Source organism: Grus americana, chromosome 5 (assembly GCF_028858705.1).
Source record: "Grus americana isolate bGruAme1 chromosome 5, bGruAme1.mat, whole genome shotgun sequence".
NCBI classification, from domain to species: Eukaryota; Metazoa; Chordata; class Aves; order Gruiformes; family Gruidae; genus Grus; species Grus americana.
In genome coordinates, this window is record NC_072856.1 from 37,150,047 (window position 1) to 37,173,189 (window position 23,143).

Genomic DNA, 23,143 nt, shown 5'->3' on the forward strand with positions numbered 1-23,143 from the left:
TGGAGCGCTCTCAGCCTCCCCTCATGTGAAAGATGCTCCAATCCCTTCGCCATCCTTGTGGCCCTTCACTGGATTTGCTGCAAGTTACTGTCTCTCTCAGTACAATCGTGCCTCTTATGCTCTGTCTTATCTCTTAATCTGAAGGACCAAATCACTGCACAGGTCAAAACTAGTACTGATGGCTGCTTTATTCCTACTCGCCCTAACGACAGTGCAAGTTTTTCCACTGACTTCAAACAGAACAAGATCTCTGCTAGACTGCTTCTATGTGAAAGATGATAATGTATATTTACTGTATACACTCATGATGGCCACACGGTATAAAATGCAATGATTTTTTTTTTCAGTTATATGCATTTGATAGCCTTTAGACAATAAACAACTTTTCTCACACTGTATCTGAAACATTTAACTTGCAGGTGTACAGAAACCAGTCTACAGTTATCGATTACTGCAGTTCTACAGCTTTGCATTTTAAAATTAATAACTACTGCAGAAACTCTACACATAATATTATTGCTGCTGCACATGAACAACATAGCAGAAAAATGTATTATGGTTAGCTTTTATATTTTATACAAAGGTAAATACACATCTACGTCAAATTTATTTTTTTAAGTGTCAGACTTGACTTTTAAGTTTCTCCCACTTCCCCGCTCCTTCTTTGAAACCCCAGAGAAGAACATTTGGCAAAGCAAAGATTTGCTTTCTGCATTCCACATCTCAAACCATTTAGCTGTTACTACAATTTTAATTATGCAAAACTCAATGGGCTCTAATAAAATCTGACTAGGTAATTAATACTCTAAAACATACAGTGTGAGCTACTGAAAGGAATGTTCTACACAAATTCCCTCATGTCACAGAAAAGACTCATGCAGCACAGGGTATTTCTCCATAGGTAAAACAATATTCCATTATGTGACCAGTTTTTTTCATCCTATCTGCAATTAACCAAAGAACCTTAACATGCTCTGTTGCTAAAAAGTTAATTTTTCTTCTAGTTTCAGTTCACATTCACTCATGTATCACAGCAGAACCAGGGAGAGAGTGTTATAGCAGAGATATAAGAAATATTTGTATCAACAGCAAGGCACAATCTTAAACTATTATTTTTCTGATATGCACAAAAAGGACTACGATAACATTACAGTATTATGTTTAAATTTCCTATTTTAGTGCCATTTACATAATTCAGACATGCGTACGTACACTCATATACATAGACATTCTGAGATAAGATCTACATTACGATGCAGATGTTTCCCCGAGATCTGCATATGAAGGGGATTCTCCCACCATGCCAATTCCATAGAATCAGCCTAATTTTGTGGTCTGTTGAAGCCAGGGAGAGGGCAGAGGCTAGGCAGGCTAAGGGTCTTAGTGCTATTACATCTTACCGGCCTCGTGGCAATTAAAAAAAAAATAAAATCTACAAGCAAGGGTATTAATTTTCAGAGCTCCACATGATGATTTTACAGAGAAGGGCCAGAAAAGCACAGGACACAAAAGACAGTATGGTGTGCTTTTACAACCGGGAAAGCCTCTTCCGTAACAGTGAGAACACAGACTGTTCTCTCTGAACTTGTTCCCCTGGACATTTTGCAGAGAAGCGTGATTTGAGTGGTAGTTTGACATGATTTGTATTTTTCCTAGAATCCTATCCTTTATCTCCTTAACACAAGCCAAAAAACATCTGGAACTTTATGTTGTTTTCATAACGTTTTATGCCAAAGCACAGACAGTACTCCTGGATTCTTTTTCTCTGCCTTGACACACTATAAATGGTGATAAGAAAATAAAAGTTACGAGAAGATCTGTGCTTAGGTTTACAGTTTTACTACAAGAATAGAGATTTTTCATAACAGAGCATATTCATACAACTGTATCTGTAGCGTCTTTTACCTTGAGTTTTAAGAAAACACCTTATCAATTTTAAGTTTGACCTTGCAATATTTTGATGCAGTATCAGGCTTTTACAGGTAGTGAATTTTAAATATAGAAGCAGTAAGTAATTTGCTTGGGAGTACAAAAGAGATCAATGATGGAACAGAGATTCAAAACTAAATTTACAGCCATTTATAGCTTACCCTGTCCATTGCCCAGAGGCAAATGCATGAGAATCAGTTACTAAGAATCATAACAGTGTAGATGAAGACCACTACTCTATCTTGGTCATCTTATTATTTGCATCATGAAAGCCTCAGCTTATATTGAGGCTAGATGTGCTAACTATTGGACAAACATGTAAGGATCTAGAGTCTGCCCTGCAAGAAATCAAATTAAGCTTTCAACCCTCCAATAATACACATTTCTCTCTTGAATGTTGCATTTTGAAGCAGTGATACAAAATGTCTACTGTTTTTAATAAGGGATTATCATCAGTAAGGAGAGGTCTTTAAACCTTGGAAATGTGTTTTTTAACAAAAGAAAAAACATTTTCAAAATAACTTCATTACACATGAAAAAGTAAACATTACTGTGCCAAAAATTAACATACTGTACGATAGTAATTTTCACTCAGTGAGAGCTTAGCGTGCTTACCAAGGGTTACAAAAGTCACTACTGAAAACCAGTCATCTCTGGTATGACACACGGCAACAAAGTCATAAAAGCCCAACTACACAAAACTTTAGTGAACAGAAACCAAATCACTAGTAGAAAGGGAAAGCAAGCAGACTCAACATTTGACTTGAGCTTCTGCTGGACTTCCAAAGGAAATGATCAAAACTAACAATTCTGCAGGAGCCCATCAGCCGCAAATTGGAGAATATCAAGTTGTAGAGTATATTCTACAGAAACATTATCTCACCTAACAGCCCTACCACACCGGGAGGGGTGCGTGGGAAGAAAGGGACACAGCCAGTTGAAAACAGAAAGGAGTTTGATGACAGCATGTTGTAAGGCACTTCTTTCTCCAAAAGCACGCACCCCACACACAGAACGGCTGCCAAAGCCAATTGTACATGTGCTCTGCAATGCTCTTCTAGTTTGGGTAGTTCTGAGTCCTCAAGCCTCAGGACACCCAGCAATGAAGAAAAGAGTGAGGCATTTTTATGCAGAACAGTGCTACACATTTGTACATTTTCGGCAGTATCTTAGCTATCCTTCTCACGCGGTCATTGCCCAGTATACGATACCAAGGCTGTGCTATTCATTTGTGCTCCAGTTCAAGGCATGCGTGCAAGCAGAAAATAAACTCCTATTTCTACGATCAGTGACAAAATGAACATTGATATGAATTCACTATCCAAATTTAATTTACTAGAGGATATAGCAAGACCCTAAATATTGAAGTCATATTTTCATTATGAACATGTTTTATAATGTACTTGGGCCAGAAATCACTACTACAAAACTGATAGTTTTAGCTGAAAATGCACTTCGGTGAAGTTGATTTACCTGTAAAAAAACCTTGCTACGCAAAGACAACTTGCCTGCAGATTCATCTGGCACTCGGCTACGAGTACACCAACTGGTGAATGCAATTGATGTGTGTGCACCAGGGTGAAAGAAAACAACTTACAAAAACTTCCTCAGGAAAGCACGAGGCTAAGCAAGGGAGAAAAACTACTCTCAAAAGACAGCAGTCAGTGCTGTTTATAAGCCACTGCTTATCACGTGCAAGTTAAGTTGCTACTAGTTTGCCAGAAGTGGTATAATTCAGCAGTGCAGAACAAGTGCCTAACTGAACTCTTCACCACACCACACAACCAAAACATTACTAGCAAATGCAATTTTTGATTACATGAGAAGAAAAAAGTAGAAATTGGAAAAATACTTTAAAATGTATTTTGACAGTATATAACATAGGCACCTTTGGTGAGTAGGAGCTTACTGACTACCAAATAGGCAAATGAACTTTGGCCAATGTCTGTTATATCGTTCCACTGATAATTGCGATAACACAATTTTACATTAAGCAGCTAAACGGTCACTTTATTTTTGTTTTTTTTAAAACCCTTGTTAAAAGCGTAACAAACTAAAAAACCCCAACAGGTAAAATCACTCGGCTAAAATAAACCTGAAAATATGGTCTAATATGCTATCCACAGTCTGTGTGTTAAAAGCTAAAGGACGTACATCTACGCACACAAACTAAAGCTATCGCTGCTGTGTGGACTGCAGAATATTTTCACAGCTATTTTTACTCATCCCTGGAAACATACATTACTCTTAATACAGTAACATCCTGAAATTTTATAACATTTTGGATTTCTTTGAAATGAAAAGTCCATTTTATTGTTTTTTAATTAAATCTATTTCCCCGAAAGGTCTTTAAAGGCTCTACAAAACTACCTTGCATTTTATTATTGCTGACAGTTATCTAAACCACGCTTGAATGCCTGCTTTATCCTTTAGTGAACAATTGAAAGATCATATGCTAAAAAGACTTCTGCTTTCTCTTCTTCTAGCCCTATAATTAATTTTAATACATTTTAATACATTCCCCATAGTCATTAAGAGAGCACAATGTTAAAAATTAATGAAATGAGACAATTTTGAGTTTAACAACCATAAATACATACAACATAAATTTATCTCAATTGTAGATATAAAAAAAGCCTTCTTGAAATCACATGATGAGATTGCCGAATTGTCAAGATTTTGCTTTTGCTGTCTAAGGGTATTTAGATGATGTATGGTAGCCTGACAATACTACAGTGTTGTTACATGCCCTACCAGAGAGGTAAACATTTCTGTCAAACATTCAAATTCCATTGGTCTTAGTATGTTTTTGTTTACCTTACATATATGCCTATAAAAAAGTGGTATTGCTGGATGATGCTGAAATGGGGGAGGAAAGGGAAGAGAGGAAGCAAGACAAAGACATATGAAGGGAAAAATGATCGTAAGTCAATCGTAAAAAACCTGAAATATAATGTAAAATACCGCTATATAACAACACCTACTTATAGCAGAACCTTAATAATGCTTATAATAGAATAAATGACAAGATTTTCTTAATTTGGACTTTTTTCTAAGAAACAGAGCTCACTACATTAATGTATCACACATTTTTGCAACAGACATGCTAATAAGTGGATTTTTTTTTTTTTACACTGTGAAAGGAATTCAATGTTTCTAAGTACATCATCGTCATATCTATATACACCAATTAAATATAGGGTGCAACTGTACTATAGCCACGTTATTACTCAGTATTTCCAAAAGGTGTTACTAATGAGCATATTATACAGCTCATCTTTTAAAAGTAAGTGAAGTTTTTTGAGGTATAAGTTCTTTCTGCCTTCTCAACTAAATGTTGAAAAGACACAGTGCAACATAAAGCAAGAACTTTACAGATTTTTTTTTTTCCTTAAGATAGACACACACACACACAAAAAGAAGTTACTCTCCAGAAGATTTTTTAGGGTTGTCAGACTGTTATATTATAAACAACCTTATTAGTCCTTTATAATTACAATAGGTACCTCTGGACAAGATCGAGCAGACATGACAAATGCTTCTGACTTCTTTTTAAATCGAACCTGGAAGGTCATCGCTGAACAAACAGAATGCTATACAACCGGGGCCATAAATTGTGAAAGCTAACAAAAAGGTAAGTTTTTTTGATATTAAAAATTAAAGTTATTCTGTTCGTGCTTTTCTGTATAAAATCAAGAAATAACAGGATGAAATCGTTTAAAAAAGATAAGTAGCTAAAGAAAAAGAAATCCTTACAAACTTCAATACCACACTTTCTTTCAGCAGCTGAACCTGTGTTCTAGTATTTATGCAATGTCTTTAAAGTAGCTGCTCTATTTTACAAAATATGTCCTTAAAGATAATTCCCTATTGAGGATTTACCCACGTTTGCATTTACTTTTTTTCAGCATTATGATGAAACTGTGGACAGTTAAAAAAACCAGTCGGTCTCAAATCTATGGTGCTTGCTTGCTGTTATCCTCAAATCAAACCCGTGAAAGGATAACACACTACTGTGCATTTTTCCTAACATTTTTATTTTGTTTTAGGATCATTTAACAGTACTGGTAGTTTTGGATTAAATTTAATTTGTATGGAGATAAACAGTAACTTAAGTGACTGGAACTGGAAACCAATTGATGGATCTCACTTTTAAATCTCGTATTTCAGTTTGAAGAAGAAATGTAAGGATTGAATTAGAAAGCTGTAAAGTTTTGATGAGAATTAGTGGTAGAAAACAAAAGAAAATGAAACCTTCAGTTATTTTCCTTATAGTTAGGCTGAATGAAATTGTAAATCAACAAAAGATTTGGATAGCACTCAAATCAACAGCTTTACCTAATAAAAGTTCTAACAGAGCACTGAGCATACCATTTGAAACAAATATGAAATAAATATGAAATATGAATGGCTTTAAAAAGAACCATATGAGAAGCAAAACAGTAAAATCACCAAAATTCAAGCAAAGGAAATCTGAACTGAAATGTATGATGAGCAATTAAGTACCTATTTTGACAATTCTAAGTGGTCAACTTTTTAAAGTATGACACAGAAACCTTAACCTATCTATATATGAGTGATAAATGAGGCATTTTGTGTCATTACATTCCCATAAATCACTTTCTTTAACTGCTGATGGCTTTTATCAGGTCTAACCTTTTCAAGCTTCTATCAGAGTGCTAACATTTTCAACTTTGACACATACGCAGTTTACAAATTCTGCAGCTGATTAACTCTGGACAGAAGCTCACTGCCATTATTGTCTTCTTCAAGTTGGGTTACAGCTTCAGTGTCTCAAAAACTCACATGCATCCTTCGTATGCCAGAAAATCTCACTTAATGTACTTGGCTGCGTTGCAAAGGATGTAAGATTATTTCTCCTTTTGAAACAAATAAATGAGAATATACTTTCAAAATTACTCTTCTACAGAGAGCCTGAAATATGTATACGTTTCGTTATTTTAAAATCAAGTAAATAGTACATTCCAAATAAAGAGATATAAATAATGTGATCAATTTTACATGATTTTATAATTTAAACAAACTTGGGGTCAAGTCAACTCGATTATAAGAAAAATGTTGTGGTCAAAGTCTCTGAGGTAAAGAACAATACAAAGTTGAAAAAACCCTAAACATAGCTGTTTATTATATATATGAGATGACAAAATATGGCAATTATAAGCTGATCATGATCATGGGCCCTTAAATCATTTTGTGGGATCCCTCACTAAATTCTTCTCTATTTTGTAAATTTCAAAGATTATACATTGCAGTATCTTGAAATTGTAAATTTCAAAGATTCGATTTCAGCATCACAGCCCTTAGAACACGAAATGAATTTAACCATGATAAACTCAGAACACTATAAATGCAACAGCAGAAAAGAAATACAGGAAATAATGTTTTATCATGCGTAAGTGAACCCAAAGGTTTCAAGGAACACTTGCTCTCTGTAAGAACTAAAATTAAATTACATATTTGCATGACCCACTCAATTTTTGCTACAAATAGCTGATAAAATAGTTGATAAAAACCCATCTAGGTGTCTGTCTCAAAAACATTTTAACTTACTGTACTATACCAACGAGAAGCCAGCAATACAGTAGTTCTTTCTGCCTTAATAGCACCAAGGCATAGTAAGAACGGTAGTAAAGCTTTAGTCTAAACACCTGCATTTTCACCATTTTTTAATTTAAAAATGTGCAGAATATAATTTAATTCAGATTTACTTCATCTACTGAAGCAAGCAGTGAAACATTCAAGATGTAATTGATCTAGACACTGAAACAAAAGCTCAAGTTTAAAGAGATACTGTCTTTAATAATGTTAGTCAGACTGAAGAAATTTTCATGTTGGTTGTGTGACCACCGGAAGCCTGGTACTTCAGATGGTATTAGTTGTGATAAGAGCTAACGAGACATCAGACCTAAACAATGAAACCTGAAGAGACAGGCTTGGACCATGCAAATAGGAATGTCCACAGAGGCTCTCGTGCGGTTGATGGTCTCTTGTTGATAAACAACAAATCTTAGAAAAACCGTGGATGAAGGACAAATTCTTTCAGCATCACAGCTAAACCAGCCTTGTAATGTCAATATTTAAGGCCTATCCATGAAAAATTAAAAAGCTCTTTATCTCACTAATAATGTCACACATCAGAAAAGCTGTGCAGTTACACTTTCACAATTCACATGTAAATCTTTGAATGTCTGTAAGTATTCATGACAAAGGCATATTTATATTTAAAACAAAAGGACATGATTTCTTGATGTTCATATCAAAGGCTAGTGATGGATGAGAGCATGCTAATCAAATGACAAACCAGAAGGAACACAGATGCTTGCTATTTTGATTAGGAGAGGGAAATTAAGATCTCCCTCCTAAATTAAGATATAAACATTCTAAAATTATACACAAAATATATATATAAGTTCGTATAACACACTGTGTATGCACAGTAGCTTGGTACGTTCTCAAGCAGACATACTACAAATACGAACTAGAATAACTGCCAATTTACTTAAGGTCAGAAGAAGCCACATATAGTAAAGAAAATAAAACATTGGCTTTGATCAATTCCAGTTAATTGCTTATGAATTTATACATTCAGAAGCAATTTTAGCTTTCTTATATTAAAACTCTCCAAGTAATGAGAATCATTTACACTTTTTTTTTTTTTGTAATTTGTTTCCTACTGCCTTAGTTCTAGGTTTAAATTATGCTTATGTGAAATTACACCTATATAATTTAAAATTGCATAAAATCAATGTAAACGTTACTGAAAATAAAAATATAGACTGTTTATGTGGGATACAATATTGCATGACAAGTGTGGAGCTTCAGAACCAAATTTTTATTGGAAGTTTTTACGTTTTTGATACTCATCTTATTTCAGTGTCTTGCTTTATGTGTACCCAAAATGTATCAAACTAATGATGCGTGTTTAAAAAGAACGCTTAAACATCACGAACTTTGCTTACTAAGCATGAAAGTCACAACTGCGCTCAGTGAGACAGCCAAAACTTTGTTCAAATTGTAGATCCATACGCAGAGGCAAGGTCCAATGAAGCCCAATGATACTTTCGCAAAGCACTTGTGAAATGATGGTGACATCCAACTCCTTGGAATCCATCTTTCTCTTTCTCCTGTTATCAGGTAGTAACAATAAAGGAGAGCCCTTGGACAAGTTTTTATTTAAATTCTGCAATGAGTGAATAACTTTTTGATATCCTCAGGAAAGTACCCTGGTCGCTAGTTCTGAACAAAGAGAGAAAAGCCACTTTGCTAACTGGAGAACTATTCATAAAATGTACTTGTTTATACCTTGCTGTAGTTATGAAACCTACAAGTAAAGTACTAAAAAATGTAAATATACTGTAATCCAGAATAACTGCACTTTTTTAAAAAATGAGTCCCCCACATACAGTTTTCAAGAATTTACAAGAAGGAACATTTTATAAACTATAGAAAAGTATGTAATTGAACATAAACTCTGGTGACACTGAGGGGGAAAAAGATATTTGAATTAAAAATATTCTTAATGCAGAAATATTTTTATTATTGGTAAAATAATTTTTACTTGACTATTTGAGCAGAAATGCATTCAAAGCGAAGAATTACATAATGCCTGAAGTTTAGTATTTAAAAAAATACACCAACACCAAAAATAATTTTGCTCTGCTACTCAGAAGCCCTAGTAAAACACATCTAATGATGTGCTTAATACAGCTTATCCCAATACCCTGAGTGCCTCCTTTAATGTAAGATTAGTGTCCTGGGAAAGCAGATTCCTGTGCTTTGGGAACACAAACCCATATTGTACAGTCTTCCAGAATAAACAAAATGCGGGCAGTTTCAATAGATGCTTTTCAGTCTCATCTTCAGTCAAGAGAAACTGCTCTCACACAGGCTGAACGGTACCTTGTGACTCCACAGTGACACTGTATTTCTTTCTGCCTTAGCCAAGACTTCCTAGACAGAAGAAATTTGTGCAACTGTATGTAAATGTGACTGCTGTCCATTACTGGCCAGGGACTACTGAATCTACTCATTTCACACCTCAAATTTCTCTTAGATTGTGCACTAACCTCACCAGTCTCATGTTTTTATGTGCTTTATTTACTGTGAGTTCTATCTGTAATCAGCCATTGACATTATTTACTTTTTCCTATATTAGTACAAATAGTTTTATATTCTATATATAGTCTTTATCATTTAATATACTAAAGGCTGCTTAAGACACAACTAAATTCCTCCACCTCTTGGACCCTTTTTGAAAAATTTACTGGATGCCCAATATATATAATATTCAATAGCATGTGAGAATAATTTTTATGCAACTCTGATAGTTAGAAAGATAGATAACTCAATTATTAGATCATCTATCAAAATATTCAGATGTATAAGAGGCTACTAAAAAGATTGATGACTGAGAAAGTCCACTGATTCTCTAGCCATCATATTCACACATTTGGCTAGACAACATTTTTCGCTGCCTTCACAAGCAAGCTTCATTACCCATCACTCCACTGAAAAGAGTTTATTATGAGGCTGCCATCTTGGCAAGACTATTATTTAGATGATAAATGTTGGGGGAAAAAGTGTGTCTAGATTTTTTTTTTAAGATGAGCTTTTTGACAGATAAAACAAACAGCATCTACATTTCTAATTAACTTAAATTTGGCATATACAAATACAGGTCAGTAAAGCTATGATATGCTACTAGATTATCTTCTGTCTGAATCTTGCCCTTAATTTGTAAAATGTAAATTAACTAATTAGAAGAAAAGCAGCATTATTTGTGACAAAATGCTGCTTCTACTTCCTTGCTGTGTGACATTTATGATCAACTGTATTCCTTCATTCTAACTTCTAATAGATGGATAATTATGTTCATACTAATTTATTAGGCTTTTAGTATTTTAAACCAAATGAAAACTTTGGATTTCTGAAGGCAAGGAAGCACAACACACTGCAACACGCAGCTAAATTACATACTCACCAGCTTCGCTTCACTCGCAATATCATGCTGTTTACATGTATAAGTCGCATGAAAATAGGTACGAAGGTACCACTTTCAATATTCAAGTACTTGACTCAAAGGAAGATCTATTAGTATTCTTAAAATTTCCTCAAAATCTCTGTATCCTTTCTGTGCATGATGCATAGTAATAATAATATACTTATGCTTTGTTCATTAGTACTAAGAGTTAAATTTCATTTTATACTCCTACTTCCCTCCTCAATTGTCATTTGAAATGGATTAGACTAGCAAATATAGAATTACACAAAGGAAGGGGGAGTTGGTCATTCTTGAGTTTCAGCCCAGCAACTTGACCTTGTTAAATAAAAAATATATGATATCATAGTTTACAGGAAGGGATTCTTTTAGCTTTGGTTTGGTTTTAACTATTACTAGGTAGATAAAGACTCAACACTAAGAAATACATTGAAAATGTCAGATGTAAATGTCAATTAAAAATTACAAGGAATTCTGAAAGGTAAGGTCTGTGGGAGGTTGACATTCTTTGACATAGTGGAGTGTCTGCAACCAGGCCTTTGGCAAGCATAGCAGGATCTATGCTGTCAGCTCTTATCGTGCATAAACTTAGATGCTTGTCTAATCTGAATGAGAAATACCAGGAAAATCGGAGCTGAAGCCTTGCAGTAATGTGGATGGAAGCTGAAAATGCTCTATCTATCTGCACTACACGAGTCTTCTGTGACATGATAATATTTAAGACGGTACAGAAAAATATAAGAGGAAAAAATAATTTAAACAAAGCTATGTAGTGCTTCGCGTGCTGTTTTTTAAGCAGAGAACGTAACAATCCAGCAGTAAAAGGATTAAGTAATAGAATTAAATTAAAATGAAACCCCCAATTTCATGTTCATATTAAATACAATATCTAATGAGAATGCATGAAAATATATACTCAATTAATATCAATCATTCAAATGTAAATGCTAATATGAATATGGTATGGTCTGTTCTTTCTTTGCTTTGACAAAAATTAGTTTTGATACAAAATAAAACAACCTACAATGCTGAACCAAACAATTAACATTACAGCAATGCTAGGCATGGGCTGTGATCTCAATGCTCTGTTATTCAATCACGTTGTTAAAGAGGGGATGATTGGTAAAATCTAAAAGCATTACTTTTGAGCTAAAGTTAAAAAAAACCCAAACCATTAACTACATGTTGATTTTCATACTGTTCATGTGTCATTAAATAAACATAACAATAATTTGTGTCAAATGCTGTTGGAAATAAGCTAAACGTATCTAGAACATTTGTGAAGTACAGACATATGCCTATATATGTGTGTGTACACATATATCTCTGTTTATCTTCAGGAAAATCTTGTAGAATTTTATCATCTTCACAAATTAAACTACTGAATCAGTAAACCAGTAGAGAATGGCACTCTTCACTGCCTTTGATTCTCTTCTTGTCTATAACAAACGTATCAGTGCTACTAAGGTTAGCAAGTCGGCATGGCGAATTTTTAAGAAGTGAATTATTTTTCAAAAAACTTATCTATATACAGTCCTAAGCTGCAAAAATCATCATAAACTCTCTCTTCTATCTCCATCCATTTTTGTTTAAGATTAATTTACTAATTCAAGTGGAGCCAGGAGGGAGAGAAAAAGGAGCAGAGCAAAACCCAGCATGTGTGAAAATCTACAAGCATTAGATAGCTAAACAAACCCTAAGTCCCTCAGTGTTGCAGTAAGGTCAAAACCTTTCAGCATTGTACCAGTGTGTCAAAATATGTCAACAAACCATCATACTGCAAGAAGAAGAATGACCTTTCAGTTCTTTATGTTTGGGCTGCCAATGAAGCTTTGGATACTGGGTATGCATGAACAGTTTTCCTAGCCACTTGACAAATGCAACTCCCAAGGTTTCCTCCAAGTCAAGTTGTTATACCACTGGCTTTCAATTCACCAGTGCAACTTTTTAAACCATTTGCAATTGGAGAATATTGATCTTATTACAGAACAGACATCCATAAACCCACAGCATAAGTCCCCCTTCCCCTACCACCTACAATCAGACAACAATTATTACTTAAGCAGTCTTCACAGTAACATGTCAAACCGCTTTGAACAGCTGAACAGAAAAAAAAGTATAGCGTTCTGATGTTCTGATTCAGTCTTTGCTCACATATGATTCATCCTTATAGTCAACTGCAAATGAATTTGAACAGAACACCCTTCTCAAAAAACCCTAAGAACACATAGGCTGTGTCTGTGACTGAAATACGATCCTTTACATTTTTTCTGTTTGCGTTCATCTGAAACACCTTTTTTAATCTACAGGACTCTCTGATAATTTTACCATGACTGTTAGTTATAAACTGAAGTCTCAAGATCAGACATAACATATTAATTAACAACGCATTTAATCATGAATCTAGACTTCCAAAAAGTGTGGCTACTATTTTAAAATTCCTTATGGGAAACTTGCTTTATTTTTTCAAAAAAGCATTTAGAATACAAGCAAATGGGAGAAGGAATTTAGTGCGGATGACTTACCATTCTGAATTCAGAGAGAAGATTAAATGCTTCTCTTTCACTATGTGAAATTACCTTTAGTTTAATATCAGTGTCAAATATGACATTTTCCTACGGTCTTCCTCACATATAGTAAAGTTTCTTTAGCTAATAACGGCGTCAAGCTTTCTCCTGGGACTCTCTAGAAATTACATTCCAGAATATACATATGCCTTAGCCAGGCTTGCAGAAGACAGAAAATGTAAATTGCTGTATTTGAGTTTATATCTTCTTACAGCGAGTCACTGACAGTGCACCCACTAATTACTATTTGAACTGTGTGTTGCTGATCTCTATATGCCTCTCAGAAAACAGCAGTCATGCCTATCAGCTCTAACAGACTTTTATAGCCAGGACTCCAAATTTTAATTTAAGTTAGAAAAAATTATAAAACTAGACACTATCAAAAAAAAATCTGAATCAACAGCATTCATTTAAACCCTAAAACAATTTACAACATGTTCTCAGACCCTGTTTGAAATCACAATCTCTGTTACCTCCTGTTCATGCTCTCCAAATTACCTTTGGTCACACAGACCTTTCACCAGCTTTTATCCTCACGGTTACAAGAAACACACCAACGTGGGCCAGTGAACAATGAAAAGTGTGGTATCTACTACACGTGCACAGAGCAATTCTATTTTGCACATGCAGTTGTCTTGTTTACCCAGTGGCAGTGAAAGCTGTAGCCTGCTCAGTGGATGCCACCACTTTGGCGGAACAAGCATATTGAGGGAAGGGATTCTGTAAGCAGATGAATCATTTTACACTAAGCTTGTTCAGTATATAAAGTAGTTTTTTTCCTAAAACATCACTCTGCAAAATCAGTCTGGGAATATGCAAGACGAAACTTCTCTTTTCCTGTTTATTATTGAAAATTCTCAATATCTAAACAGCATCTTAAATTACAACTGTGCAAACCCACTGACAAGGTACACTTTGTACATTTTTAATGTGAAGCTTAATTTGAAGATGAGGTTGCAGCGCAGCACTGCAACTGAAAATTGCTTAACAATACCATTGATGTATGAGCCATAAAAAACCTTGCTAAGCTGTCCCTGCAGAACTCGGAGTAATAAAAAGGTGTTCTTTTGCACTGAGGTGAACAGACATGGTTGACTGCATCTAGGGAGCTGTTCTGTTAAATGAGAAAGTGCCATTTCTTTCCTGTCAGTACAGGCCAATTTAAGACACTCACAGATTTAGTTAGCACAGAGTACGGGATTTAATGAAATACACACATAACAGCAAACAAGCCACAGCTACCTTCAAAGCTTTCAGTCAGTTTGTGTGCAGAATTAAACTTACATCTGTGACAGATGTGGGGAAAAACCTAGAAACTTTTCCAGTCTCACTCCTACTTTTCAGAGAAACAAACAATAAAAGCTGAATGGAAAAGGTCTAAAGCCTCTCACCTTCATTCCTTTCAAAGTATCTAGACACATATTTCCATCCGCATCTAACAGGCAATGTTGCAGGTTTTCTCTCCAATTTCAATTCAGCTTTAAGTTCAACCAACAGATCAGGTTTACAAAACCCTAAACCACCAGCTGAGTGTCACAACATTGCTTGTGAACTATTGCTTCTTCCCAAGTGATTCCTCCTTCAAGAGGAAAGGAGACACACAGGTGCAGTGAATTGACCAGGAAGTTGGTTCTCACTTGAGAGGTCCTTCCACAGGCTGATTAAATCATACAAAATTGATTCACAGCTTGTGCAGCTACACCTGTGTCTTTTTCTATCAATAGTTTCAGAGAGCAATGAAAGCTAACCGTCTAACCTACATGCAACCTCATCTGTCAACAAGTGTTCACGAACCCAACTGTCATTGTATTAGAATAATCTGCAGTGACTCAGAACTCGTTTCATAAGATGTTGTGATACCCTTAGCTTGGCCAAGCAGTACCAAAACTAAACCTAACAGGATTTGCTCTTTAAACCCCCTCATCCTCCTGAAATCTGCCTAATTTCCATAGTTAACCTATCACCAAATTATGGATTTAGGGAGTAACAAATCTAGTTTTCTAGTTTCCTTTATGTGAATGTAAAGTCACTATATTGAAGAATCAACAAATTTTGTAGTTGTTTTCAATATGAACAGCTATAACAGAAGATTTGGCAAAATCTCAAAAGTACTTCCAAAACAGTCTTATTGATCCACATGTCAATTCAGTCTAGCTTTTGCAACATTAAAAGTACATGACTAACAGCTCAGTGAGAGATGTTATTCCATTTTTGAAGTTGCACTATTAATTAGTACATGATAAAATTAAAATGAAGTTAGCTATGTCTTGGTTTCCTGATGAAAGTGTAAGAGAAGCTTCTTTCAGAAATGTCTCATTTCAATGGTACACGCTATTCTCAAATCTTTTATACATTTTATAGCTCAAACCAAAATGTGGATAGTAATTTTGTTCAGCACAAAAAAAGACAGAAACTACAACTTCAACTTTGCAATGGCAATTTTACTAGAAACAGCAAGTGGACCAGTGTTTTCATGTTGTCTACTCAACTTTCACCTCACATCTCAGCTTAGTGAGTATCTTTATGCTCCTATTATCTATTTAAAATTCACTTCTTGGAGCCCCTCTTCTCTGATACCATCATGGATCCCTTCAAACACATCCTTTCTCCTCCACAAATATTCCAGCCAGTGTATCTGATGGCCTCCTCCCAGCCTGAGCTGCTCCATCTCCTCTTATTTACACTGATGTGCAAGTTCAACACCATTTGCATCAGCATCTTTCCCGCCATTCTCACCATTTGCCTAGATATTGTATATACTCAAATTTCTTTCTAAGTCTTGTACTCCGGTTATATGTTTCACATTCTTTTCTACAACTTTCCTGTAGTATAGCATCTTCATCCAACAACTGACAGTCTTCCTGAGGTTCCCATTACCTCAATTCAAGTTTTCCAAGTCAGCACTTTCTGGGACTGTCAAATAAGAGCAGATCCTTCTTGTGTCAATCATGAATGTCGCTGCAGAGTGTAATTCCAAAATCTGATGCTGTTATTCTGAGGATTTGGTTTCCTTTTTCTGCTGCCTCCTACAGAATTTGCTTTTGAGGTATTTCCCATGCTAAGGTAAGCTATTTTCACCTTGACAGTTCTCATATTCGGTTGAAATACTAATGGTCACCAGACTAGACTCTGATGATGGCACATGCTGTCTATTTGTTGCATGTTCACACACGTTTGTGCCATCTTCTCCGCTGTCAGATTTCATTGATGCTCTCTCTCACTGAGTAGACTTCTAAATTTATGCTTTTAAAAATTCTTTATTAAACCTTTCATTTACCTCACTTACTACCTTGCTTAGGGTTCTACCATGCAGAAAAATGGAATTGAAAATTAAACATTTTGTTTAGGGCTATTTTTGGAAGAAAATCCTCCAGTGAAGAGGCTTCTAGTACTACGGAAAGATAAATAAATATATATATATCAATATAAAGACCTTTGTAAAGATAAAGCAGAACTATTTTTACCATCTTTAAAAGAGAAGATCTTTATAACAATACTATCAATGTGTTTAAAGATTCTGTCCAGCATAACTTATTTCCCTCCTTATGGTCCTGCAAATACCTCCTCCATTTTTTTAGCTTGAAGATAATTATTACTTTTGAAAATGTAGATAACATTAACAAACCCCCCACTTTATTAAAAAAAAAAAACAAAACAGTGAAACACTATTGTCCTAGATACAATGACAATAAGCAATAAAGTTCTTTACATACAAAGCCCACTTGGTTAGACTGTGAAGATTTTATAACAAATCTGGCACCTTGCAGGTATTATAAAACGATACAGCAAAATCTTCCTTCAAAGTCAGGTACTAAAAATTGATATATAACTTCTGTACCAAAGTAACTTATTCTTTCATCTAGCATCACTGTAAAATCATCATATATATCTGCTGCACATGTACAATTATAATGTGAATTTTTCACAAATATTTCAGCATTCCTATTTGACATACTAATTAATGACATTCAAAATGCCAATTAGTAATATGTATCTTGTTCACATGGGTTAATACAAAAATCACTGGTATTTTTTCTAGTAACTTCTTTAAAAAACACAATCCTATTTATCTATAAGGAAAAATAACAGAAATGTACCTGTTCCAGTAGCTCCAAAACTGGTCCTGCAAGTAGGCTTGGTGGCTACTTTCATCACCAAATGAGGCTTTGCTTTCAATCCAGTGAATTATGTGTCCTTCAACAGCTAGGGTGACAGCAGACAATAAAGTGAACTCTGAAAATCAAACTGAACACCCTGTAACAATTTGTTTGGGAATATCCTATTGACTCCCCAATCTACCCCATAATTCATGCTTGCAACAGAGTTACATATTTGTAAACGTATCTTTCAAATATGCGCATGGGACATTTTTTTTTCAGAAAAGTACCAGAAAATATTTTAATGCGTAATTATATCCATTTCAGTTTAATTACACCCTGTTCTAGATATTTGTATTTATTCTAACACAAACAGAATGTAAAGAAAAAAGAGACTAGACTAAGGTGCAATTGCATCTTACTTTGCTGGAAAGGAGTTGTCAGGTAAGGAATTGAAAACTTCTGGTGAATAACAAGCAGAGTTAGATAAGCTACTAAAGACAGAAACTTCTCACCAATCCAGAGCGGAAGGTGTGAGAAGGGCAAGAAAGTTTATCATTGATATGTATCTGCTTCCTTACTTTTGCAAAACCAGTAATGCTTCACTAGAAAGAAGTTAGGAATAAGAAGGCTTATGTGAAAAAATGTGCTTTTGAATTTCTGTTTCTTTGAAGGCTGTGGAATTTGCTTTGGTTCACGTCCTTCCTCATTTCTTGCAGGAGTAAATTGCTAATATTAATAAAATTATCTTTTTTTTAGTAAAAGTCCTCTCTGAAGTTGACAATTTTGGAGGAGAAATCATGAGAATCAGTCTAAAAGATTATTCTTTCTCCAAAAAGTAGTGTGGGATATCATTACTGAGGTCTTTAAAAATGTTTCCTTTATTTTGAGTTCCCTTTGAGCCATGATGTCTTAGCCTAAGTTTGACCTGGGATGAGGTACTCAAAGGGCATGCAGACCCAGAAGCATGATACAGAAAGATTAGAAGAGGCTATGGCAGCACATGATTGACCACAGACTGTAAAATTATTTGGGAAATCTGGGTAACTCACTCATGAGGTGGTGAGGCACTGGAACAGGTTGCCCAGAAAAGCTGTGGATGCCCCCTCCCTGGAATTGTTCAAGGCCAGGTTGGACGGGGCTTTGAGCAACCTGGTCTAGTGGGGGGTGTCCCTGCCTATGGCAGGGGTGTTGGAACTGGATGATCTTTAAGGCCTCTTCCAACCCAAACCATTCTATGACTCTATGATTCTATGAAGTCACCACACCTGCTGTCAGTAACCAAGTTAACTTGTGTAGGCCTATACTACTACATTCTCCCCCCATCCCCAAAACCTTTAGAACCCAGGAGATATAATAGCTGAGGCATAAACTGTGTAGTCATTTGAGAAGCAATTTCTAAGAAATGTTTGCCATTCCCAGCAATGCATTGAGTCATGAAGAAGAGAATGCAAGGACTGCCATACATTACTTCAGATCGGACAACAGGTAGCAAATTACTTCCTGCCAATCTCAACTGACTGAAATAATTTGAAGAAAGTAATGCATTATCGCTATTCAGATTTTGAGAGACAAATCCATACAAACAAATTAATGGCTATTTTTAACCTTCTTTTTAATAGGGTAATATTACAAACCCAAGAATTCTTTTGGGTGTTTTCCAGTTTACCTTCTTAAGCATTAAAAAAACTAGCTCCATCTAGCTGCTTTTCTAGTTTCCATTTAATGAAGCTCCTGAAGAGCTGGGATATAACCTTATCTGTTTCTAATATAAAAGTGAGTGTTGTAATACCATGTATTCTGTATACTGTGGTCCACACTGTTGGGGAATCTTATCAATGTATGTAAGCATCTGAAGGGCAGGTGTTAAGAAGAGGGAGCCAGCCTCTTTTCAGTGGGGCCCAGTCACAGGACCAGAGGCAGGGGGCAAAAGCTGAAACACAGGAGGGTCCACCTGAACATCAGGAAACACTTTGTTACTGTGAGGGTGCCCGAGCACTGGCATGGGTTGCCCAGAGAGGTTGTGGAGTCTCCATCCTTGAAGATAATCAAAAACTGTCTGGACATAGTCCTGGCCAACCAGCTCAGGGTGACTTTGCTTGAGCAGAAGATCACCAGAGCTCCCTTCCAGCCTCAGCCATTCTGTGATTCTAGAATTTCACAATCTTCCCTGCTACCTTTAGACATGATAAAAAACAACCGTTTCCTCATCCCCTCAAATCCTTCATAGCTTCCTGAGTCCCTCCACAAATAAGAAGCATGGAAGTGAAGAAGTAGAAATTAATTGAAAACTCTGCAAGTGTGCCTTGGCAAGAGTGAATTGCAGGTCCTTAGGAAACCAAATCTCATTGTTTCAAATATGGAGTGGTTCAGTTACAAAAGTATTTTTTATTTTGTACATACAACCTCTTATTAACATCACTATAATTTTTCTTTTTTGGAAACGTGATTAGGAATACAAACATCACTGAGCTAAGGAAAGTCTAAAAATTTTTCACAATACTCTCTAATACATAGTTGTTTACCTATTGCATAACAGATTATTGTCCTGAAAGATGGTATCTCAAGCACTTCTGAGTAGTGAGACATTTTATAGTACACACTCAATTCCTTATACCAGCATACAAATCAGTTGTCTCAGTAAGAATTTCAACTGTTGTCAATATGAAGAACAAAAAAAACCAGTCATGTGTATGACGTTCACGCAGTGCTTTCAGCCTTATTTTCTCTGAGACAAACCAGTAGGCATCTGCACAGACAGGTACTGTGTTTATGGAGGCCAAACAGAAGTCTTTTGGCATGAAAGTCAATTTACAAAAGGTGATTAATAATCCTTTACACCTGGACAACATGGATGTTTTTTCTTCCATGGCCCAGCCACTAGGCCATCTGATTGCCTTCTTACATGGCCTCAACACCAGAAACTGTAGATGAACTTTGACATGACCTTTATACCTACTTTTATTCCTTTTTGCTTCTTGCTATGCAGGCTTTTAAGAAACAATAGAGAACTGCAGACTTGTATTTAGATGCAAAGTGATGGCAAACGAATAACTGAACAATGACAAACCTTTAGACAATGATCTATAGGTGTAATGGTAATACTCTTAAGACTGAACTGATTGGCGCTACAAGTTTAAGACAATTATAGGTACTTCAGAGTTCAGTTCATAAAGACAGTGTGCAGAGTAGGTTAGAGGGAGTAGGGAATTGGGGGTTCTTACTGTTGCTTTTTTTTCTTTTTGTGATAATGAGACAAAAATATGCAGAGAGCAAAGAGGAAACACTGGGTAATACTACTCATGATCAAACCTCTCTGACTCAAACTAGAAGTTCTTTATAATTATTGGGTAACTACTGAAAAAAAGAGACTAATTTGTAGTAGCCTATAATATACTTCACTTAAGTAGCCATAATATGTTAGCACAAACACTTCTACACAAAATAAAATAATAAAAATTCTTTTTTAAAAGACTTACCTACTGGCACTTCTAAAATAAAGTCTGGTGTTTTGTCATAACCCTTTGCACGAAGCTGATCTTCAGCTATACATAGAGAATAAGAACTATTGTTTATAAAACTATTCTATTAAGTAGACAGCAGTATAATTAATTTTATTTTAAATAAGAGTGCAAGAATTACTAATGCAGTCATACATATCTTTCTTATGCATGCAATGCTGTGTCAGATTAAATGAACCTTCGTAGAAAACCTGAAGCATGGATATAAAAATGCTTCTTTGTCATCCCTGCATTTTTATGTCTTCATTATAAACATCATTAATTCAAGCTGTCATACAGTATTTTATAACCCTCAAATATTCAAAATAAAGAGGTATATTCGCTGATTGAAAGAAGAGTCTCCCCACATTAGGAAGCTGTTAAGATTAATCCTACCAACACCACAAATGTAGATATACTGTAGCTGCCTTCTTGGTTTTATTTTAATGTTAGCATAAAGTTGTAAAAAAAGGAACAAGAAAAACCTTCTCTTCCATAAATTTATTAAAGGAGAGAGAAGCCACAGTTTTAGTTTCTCTTGCATCCTGCATTCTATAGAATTTATCCAATTTCAGGACGTACAACATATTGTTAACAGAAATTCTGTTAACATTAACTATACAACTCTATTGCTTACAAATATGAGAGCTGAGTATTTCAAGAAACAATATTAAGGAGTGAGCAAGATAAAACTGCAAAAGACAAAAGATGCTCCCTTTAAAAAAAAAAAAAAAAGCCAAAGCAAGCCCTTAATATTTTCTAAACTATTGTCCTTGATTTCCGATACCATTACATTGGTATTTCTGAAATACCATTTCTCCATTAGAATTTGGAGTGACCTGGTCATTCAATTCCAGGCATGGCTTTCTGTCTTCACCCAAGCTCAACTAATGGCACTACCCAGTAACAAGTAAGGCTGAGTAGCCCCTTAACACCTACTGGGCTGTTGACATTGTCATGCATCCCATTCGCCTTTCTACATCACCTTTGATTAAAATTAATGGTCCATTCTCACTGTTGGGTAGCTTATTTCCAATCCATTTATCAGGTTAGGACAGTAGTTTCATGGCCAATGTTCAGAACTGAGTTTTAGAATACTTTGTGCATATCCTGAACAGTCAGCAGTTTGAGTCCAAGTAACATTTTAATGACAAGAAAAACATACACTCTTAGAAATAAAAATATTTTAAAAGTGCCTAAAGCAAACTCCCCTCCTCTTTCTCACTGAAGAATATAACTCTGAAGTATTTTTTGTAATATAGTGAACTAGTACTGAAAGTGGGACAGAAGTAATTTTGGAAAGTTGTACATTCACTTGTGTGAAAACTGCAATAGCTGTTTATTCTTTCTGATAGCTGTAGTATTTCTTTTGAAATTTGAGAGTATTTCTTCACTGTAAGCACACTATATTGTAAATACAAGTCTTTCCACTGCAACATTTCATTATATCATACAATCAGCTGTTAAACTTTTGTAGGATTTGGAGACAGACTTGGTTGTTGGCTATTTTTTCAAAGACCGTCAGGTATATGGATAAAAGATGTTTAGATTAACAAGGTTCTAATTTAACAGAACCTATGAATAAAGAGTTTTATGCCATAACTTAAAAATGAATTAATGTTCTAAGTAATCTCTTAATCTTGATAAAAATAAAGAATAATCCAGTTTTATCCAACTCTATTTAACTGTAACCTGCTCTTAATTGTTTAAAACAATCTCGAAAAGACAACAGGACGTCCCAGCTGAAATTTTCATTATTTAACAACACACAAATGGCAATAGAAAGGTCAGTCTTTTCTATCAGGTCTTACAAGTGTATCACAAATTCAGGGAAATGTACTTTAAAAAACCTCCCTGAAAATCAGGACAGATGCAAAAAACATTTTCTGATGGGTCAACTTGGCAGGTCTCTGAACTGGAGTTTGCATCAGCATTACTTTAAATATTCTCCAGCAGGCTCTTCTTTCAAGGATGCCTGATTACTTTTAAAATCATTTGACAGCAATGCATGGCTTGAAAAAGAACGTCTTT

The 23,143-nt window shown here is 35.2% G+C and overlaps 1 protein-coding gene across 5 annotated transcripts in view; it reads right to left on the reverse strand.

Moving 5' to 3' along the window:
• Nucleotides 1-23,143, reverse strand: part of CDIN1 (CDAN1 interacting nuclease 1) — a 148,577-nt gene that overhangs the window by 66,516 nt on the left and 58,918 nt on the right. For 3 of the 5 annotated variants that reach the window (XM_054827361.1, XM_054827360.1, XM_054827363.1), the window contains 2 exons: nt 21,092-21,157; nt 17,613-17,748 (listed from right to left, as the gene is read on the reverse strand). In XM_054827361.1, the coding sequence (XP_054683336.1) occupies nt 17,613-17,748; nt 21,092-21,157 (202 nt within the window). Of the gene's footprint in view, nt 1-15,976; nt 16,907-17,612; nt 17,749-21,091; nt 21,158-23,143 lie in introns of those variants that run through there. The other 2 variants (XM_054827364.1, XM_054827362.1) reach the window with 2 other exon arrangements.